At 46.0% G+C, this 6,523-nt stretch overlaps 1 protein-coding gene across 2 annotated transcripts in view; it reads left to right on the top strand.

Moving 5' to 3' along the window:
* Positions 1–615: 615 nt before the first annotated feature.
* Epc2 (enhancer of polycomb 2) overlaps positions 616–6,523 on the top strand; it is a 98,676-nt gene continuing 92,768 nt past the window's right edge. For both annotated transcript variants that reach the window (XM_085834919.1, XM_021186102.3), the window contains exon 1: positions 616–1,054. In XM_085834919.1, the coding sequence (XP_085691045.1) occupies positions 902–1,054 (153 nt within the window). In that variant the 5' untranslated portion in view covers positions 616–901. The remainder of the gene's footprint in view (positions 1,055–6,523) is intronic.

Below are 6,523 nucleotides of genomic sequence, written 5' to 3'. Positions count from 1 at the left end.
CGACCCTCCTGTCTACCCCGAGCATCCTCCCGGCGAAGGCGAGGGTGAGCTCCGGTGCCTAACTCTGGAGAGCTCCTCTGGACAGGGACTGCCCAAGTTCTCAGGGCGCGAGACGCAGCAGGGCTGTGCCTCTCGGCGTGGGCAGACGCAGCGGACTTGTCGGACCTCTCCGGGGATGCGCAAACCCGAGGCGCGAAACCAGCCAGCAGGCGCCGGGGCGAGCAGAGCTGTCCAAGTGCAGACTCGAGGGGCGGCCGGCGGCCCGGGGGCGGACAGCCTCCTGTCCCTCCGAGGCGAGCGGTCCTGGGCACCGAGCCTTCCCGAGGGAGCCCCGCGCGCGGAGCGAGTCGGCGGCGGAGGCACCGAGGCGCCCGCTCCGGAGCCGGGGACCGAGCGCACCTGGCACCTGCCGCCCCGCCTGCGTGCCGAGCGTCCCGCCGAGGAGGGCCACCGGGACTCGGCTCGCTCTCGCCGGCTGGGCTGGCCGCGCCGCGCCGCGGAGCGAGTGGGTGGGCAGGCAGGGGAGGGAAAGGAAGGAGGGAGGGAGGGAGGGAGGGAGAGGGCGACGCGCGTCCCCGAGGCGGGGGCGCGCTCTCGCGCGGGCTGCCGGGATCGCTCGCCGCCGCTGTGGTAATGTCCGCCATGTTGGCCATGGCGCAGGGAGCGGATCGGGCGGGCGAGCGGCGGATCTAGAGTGTGGAAGCGGCCGCGGGCGGCGGGGGGCTGTTCTGGGGCGGGGTGGGCGCCCATGCTGGGGCCGGGGGCACTGCGGAGGAGGAGGAGGAGCGGGCCGGCCGCGCTGCACTGAGGAAGGAGGTGGAGGAGGCGGCGGGAGTGCTCCCCCCCCTCCCCGCCCGCCCCGCCGCCGCCGCCCGGGCTGTTCCTGTAAGGCGGGGAGACAATGAGTAAACTCTCCTTCCGAGCGCGGGCGCTGGACGCCGCCAAACCGCTGCCCATCTACCGCGGCAAGGACATGCCTGATCTCAACGACTGCGTCTCCATCAACCGGGCCGTGCCCCAGATGCCCACCGGGATGGAGAAGGAGGAGGAATCGGTAGGGACTCGAGTGTTTATTACCCCCCCCTTCCCTCCTCCCCCCTCCCTTTTGTCAGCCGGGCCTCGCCATTCACAGAGCGCTTCTACGCTCGCTGGAGGGCGCCGCTGCCGCTGCGCGCTCCGGACCCTACGCCGGCGGAGTAGCGTAAACCCGTCGGCCGGCGCAGCGCCCGCCCGCGGCCGCCATGTTGTTGCGTCCCAGTGTTGTGATTAGCTCTCGGCGCCGCTTACGCTGCCGTAAGGGGGCCCTGCCGTAAGCAGCGGCCGGGAATGGCGCAGGGATGCGCCGGCCCGCACTTGGCGTACAGCCTCTGTTTACCTCGTAGACATCTCGCGGGGAGTGGGGTTAATGGGTCGAGAAAGGGTCCTTGGGCTAAGGCGCTATTTTCGTTGCGTTTTAAAATTCGTGCGTGCACGAAATTGCCTTTGAAACAAACGATCTCGGGAAAGTAAAGCTCTTTCAAAACATGCATCTTCCTGCGAGTGGGGTGATGGGTGATGGTTTGCGCTGCCCGCTAGAGGTGCCGCGGGAGTAGGCGATGCATCCCTGCGGCCGGGCAGCGACCCCCGGTCCAGACTCTGCGTTACGAGTCCTCTGATCTACACGCGGGCTTCGCCTGCCGGGCTGGCCCCTCCTCGGTTGTACGGAATTAGGACGGAGCCCGAATGCTTGAAACTGGCCTCCAGGCCCGCGCTTCCCGTGCAGCGAGCGTCCGGGGAAGTTGCTTGTGGGATGGCTGTTTACAACTTGAGGACTCAGAGCGTCCGCATTGACAGTTGCGTTTTTGACCAGATGTTAAAATTTGGGCAAAATGCTGTTTCCTTCTTCCCGGGGGTTAAGTTATACCCAAGACTGAATTTCCTCCGATTTGACAGTGTTTACGACTCTGGAGTGTTGTTACTTGTGTGCGGAGTTCATAGTAACTGCACCCTGAAGAATTTCTTCAATGAACCTTCAGTCCCGCCTTATTGTCAACCACGGGTGTGTGTGGATTGGCTCCCTAGCTTCTGTTACTGTCAAAAGAAAGCTGGAGGTTTCTGTGATTGGCTTTCTCTTTTGACTATTAATATTGCAGGAAATGCCTTTAAGCATTTGATTGGCTGCTCGAATTCTGACCTCACTGTGTTGGTGCTTTGACTTAATCACATTTCTTTTTTGGTGTTTGATTACCTGACTTAACATTTTCAGTAGAATATAAAATAAGACCTCTTTTTAAACCTTCAGAAAATTAAAACCCAGCTTTTATGCCTAAGATTCAGATAGAACCGAATCGTGTTTGAGAAGTTTGCTTATGAGGCTATTTGACTTGATTTTGAGCTACCTTCTGTCAGTCTCCGATAGATGATCTAGAAACTGCGTTTGGTAGCATGGCACTGTCTTTGCTGATCACATCTTTCTCTTAGCCATTTCCTTTGGATGTGTTTTTTCACATCGTTTTCTTCTCTTCCTTATGTTTGCTATCTTTTGCCAAAAGTCTGCCAGTTGAAAAATCAGTAGTCAGTCTGTCATTTCTTCTTGAATGTTGTATAGTGGTAGTTACTGTTTATACTATCTCCTGTTTAGATCTAAGATACTGTACTAAGAATTTTAAATAAATGTGATATAAATTTCTTTAAATTACTTTTGTGAGTTATAAGTATAGGCCTTTTTTGATACTCAGGGTATTTTTTGTTTTGTTTTGTTTTTTAACACATAGCTACACCTGAAATACTTTTTTTTTTGGTCCTGCGTTAATTAACTATTATAACTATGGCCAGATTTCTGTGAGAGATCTTCATTCAAGCACATGAATCATGATTTAGCATTCACACATGCATATAATATACATACATACATACATGTACCTACATTTACCCATAGTCAGTGTTTTTTAAGACAAGAACCCTGCTTTGTAGCCACACTGGCCTTAGACTCACTGTCTTCCTGCATCCACTTCCCATGAAATTGTAGTTGTGCCCAGTACACCTTTTATCTTACTTTCAAAGAAAACAGGTCTGACTTGAATTTCCCCCATTCCTATTTCTTGATTTCTGTCACTTGTATTTTAATTGATATTTTTTGAGTGAAATATATTGAGTCTTAATATCTTTTCAGAATTAACCAAGACACTGATGTTTTCCTGATTTCTGATAGAATATAGTTTTGTAAAAACATGACAAGTGTTATGTTATTTACATAAATGAGATAGTGGGATATTAGTTATTGAGATGCATTGGATATCAAAGTTATGTAAAAGCTAGTGTGCAGAAGTATTCTTAGTTTTTTCAAGAAAATATATATCTTGATTTCATGGAGCTTAAAATGAGGTAAAGATTATGTACAGTATCGGGAAAATTAGCAAAAACTAGGGCCTTAAGGTAACATGGCAGACATCAGAGTACATCAGAAAAAGTAAAATGCCAGTGAAGTTGCGATGAGAGAAAACTTTCTGAGGTATAGAGTAGGCTGCCTACAGAAAGAGAATTTTGAGTTTTCTTTTATACCGTTACATTGTGTGAACTAGTGCAGAAATGCTAGGGTGCTCCTGTGAGGGTAGGGATAGATTCATTGTATCAGTTCTCTTTTTTGTTAGTTTGTGTTTTCAAAAGGGTTCACTGCCTGACCCAGGCTGTCCTGGAGCTTGCTTTGTAGATCAGGCAGGCCTTGAACTCACAGAGACCGGCCTGCCTCTCTCTCTACCACCTGGCTGCATCAGTTATTTTTCCACCTTTATGTAGGATCTGGGGATCAAAGGCAGATCAAAAGCTTATATAACAAGTGTCTTTACCCAATTGCCATCTTGCTCACCCCAATTTTGAGCTTTCGAGCTTAGTTGTACATTATATGTTGATGCAAATATTTGAGTGTAAGGTATTTAAAGCAAGGTCTATGACTGTTAAATAGACAAAAGGAAGGTTCTTCCAGATTCCTTATCATTTATTCATAACCCTCTCCTACTGATCCAGACTCCAGGAGGAGGTGGTGCTGCTCTATCCATATTTTATTAGTTTTTTTAGCCTTTTCTTTTTTGGATATGCAAACTTTTTTTAAACTTTCTTTTATTAACATTTCCTATCTGAATGCTCCTATCTTAAATTCTGTTTAAAATATAGTAGAAATTCTGTAAATATTTGGTAAGTGATTGAGGAAGAACGGGGTGGAGATTAAGTTGAGCAAAGCAGAAAACTATACAGATTCTAGGTGGCTTTGTGTGTTAGGCCCGGGAATGATAGAGCAGTCTGGAAGAAAGGTTTTTCAGGTGTGGGTCTGGAGTCAGTTTTTCTAGTTCTGATCATTAGGTGGCCTTTTACTGATGGAAGTTCCCTCCCTACCTTATCTGAGCCTCAGGTTGTTTATGTTATGTAACATCCAGACTATGTTGAGCACGTATCTCATCTTTGTTAAGTTCAACATAGGGGTTAGAGTTCACTATAGCAAGTGTGAATGTCTCATTTCTAGAGGGCAGAAATGGCACTGTAGAAATTAAACTCGCCCAACATGACCTGTCTAAAATAAAAACAGTAGAGTCAAAAATTGAACTGAGATCCTGTGTCTGACTTTAGGATTCTGAGCCTTACCTTTGTATTGTTTCATCTGACTTGAGGCAGATGGTATTATTAAAGAAACTGAATTCCTTTTATATATACATTCCTTTTAAATGTAAAGGAATGCTTTATCTGTGGTATAAGTTTATCATTTGTGTCAGGCTCTGAAAATGAGGCCCTATGTTACATTTTACAGTTAAGATGATTTTGTTGGTTTCAAGCAGCAGAAAACGAATCAGGCAACTTTAAGGAGCTCTGAGAATTTTCCCAGAGACAAGTCCAGGAGCCATGGCAGCTCTGAATAATATTGGTTAAGTGTACATGTTCCTAGTTGAGGCTCTCTCCCTCTCCCCACCCCCCATTCTGAGACATGCCAGTATTTATAAGATCCTATCAATTTGTTGGAGGGTGAATTGTTGTGTATTTAGAAAAGTTAAATTGGCATAAAGTAAGCATTCAGGTATTTCTATCTTTTAATTAAAATTTTCAATTGCAGTTATTTAGTGTGTGTGGTGTTTGGGCACGTGTGTGTATATGCATGCAAAATGGCTTGTGTGGAGGTCAGAGGACAATTTTTGAGACTGGGTGATTTCTGGGAGTTGAACTCAAGATCATTAGGCTTAGCAGCAACCACCTCTACCCCTTAGCTATTTCACTAGCCCTACTATTTTTATCACTGCTAAATTTTTCTTAGTTTAAATTTTCAGATTCTTGGGATGTGGAGTGTGATTTCTGTGAGACTTGCATGAAGTTTCTGTCTTTAAGCCTTGTAGTTATAGAGGTGGTCTACTTCTAGGCAGGAAGTTGACCAGATAGTTACTGCTTTGTGTATGGAACAGTTAGATAGATTACTTTTTTAAAATCCATGGTTTGAACTGTAGTGAATTCGTGTACTTAGTTTTACAAACCATGAATTTGAAAGGGGTTCAATGAGATTAGAGTAAAAGAAATCTCCACAAGTGTTTAAAGAAAGCCAATCTTGCACACTTTGCAGAATTGTATGAGTTTCTGTGCTTCAAAGAGCTTGTTTAGCCTTCTTGGCCCTTGATTTCCTCATTTCTGAAATAGAATTAGGCTGACCTTTAGATGACTTTTGCCTGCAAAAAGGACTTGATAGCGAGTTTCCATTCTGTCTAACAGTCCAGGCATGACTAGATGAAGAGAACAAATATGGCACTGGGTGTTGGGATGCTCCTGTAAAGATTGAATTCTGCAGCTCTCATGGCCATTTATTGTTTTGCCATGGGGTATTTTTTATATGAGAATTGATTATGTTTATCCATTGTCTGATACCTTTTTGTTCTTATAAAGGGATAGAGCAGTCTAGTCTATATTTTGGCTGTTTCTTTAGCTTTGATTTTCTTGCACTATCTTGCTGCTATTACTCATCGCTGTTAATTGTTTTAGTCAGCTTTCTTGTGTCTATTGGATTTGTGTGTAAAACTGTCTGAGTATGAATGTTGTATATGAAAGGAGAGAATGAGTATACATTTTCCCAGCTAGACTAATAGGCATAACATCGTTACTATGTTTGTTTAATTTAATACCTAACACAAGCAGGATATCGACCAGGAACTTATGTCCTTTTTTACTTTAAATGATGGAAGGTTTATAATATTGGCATTAACTCTGCTCACAGCTACTTGGTTAACTTTGACTATATGACTGCAAGTATCCCTGCATTTCATTTCAAGTAGAGTGGTAGGGCTAGCAGAGGAGGAATGGCTGATAAAAATACATCACTAAGGAGACCAATAAAGACAGCAGAAGGTCTCTTATTATTATTAGACTTGTCTTAAAGTGGCACACGCCTTTAATCCCAGCACTTGGGAGGCAGAGGCAGGCAGATATCTGAGTTCAAGGCCAGCCTGGTCTACAAAGTGAGTTCCAGGACAGCCAGGCTATACAGAGAAACCCTGTCTCAAAAAAAAAAAAAAAAAAA

This window comes from Mus caroli, unplaced genomic scaffold, assembly GCF_978045245.1.
Source record: "Mus caroli unplaced genomic scaffold, Mus_caroli_1 scaffold_2, whole genome shotgun sequence".
Lineage (NCBI taxonomy): Eukaryota > Metazoa > Chordata > Mammalia > Rodentia > Muridae > Mus > Mus caroli.
The sequence above is the reverse complement of the archived record's forward strand: the minus strand, read 5'-3'. Positions and strand labels throughout refer to the sequence as shown.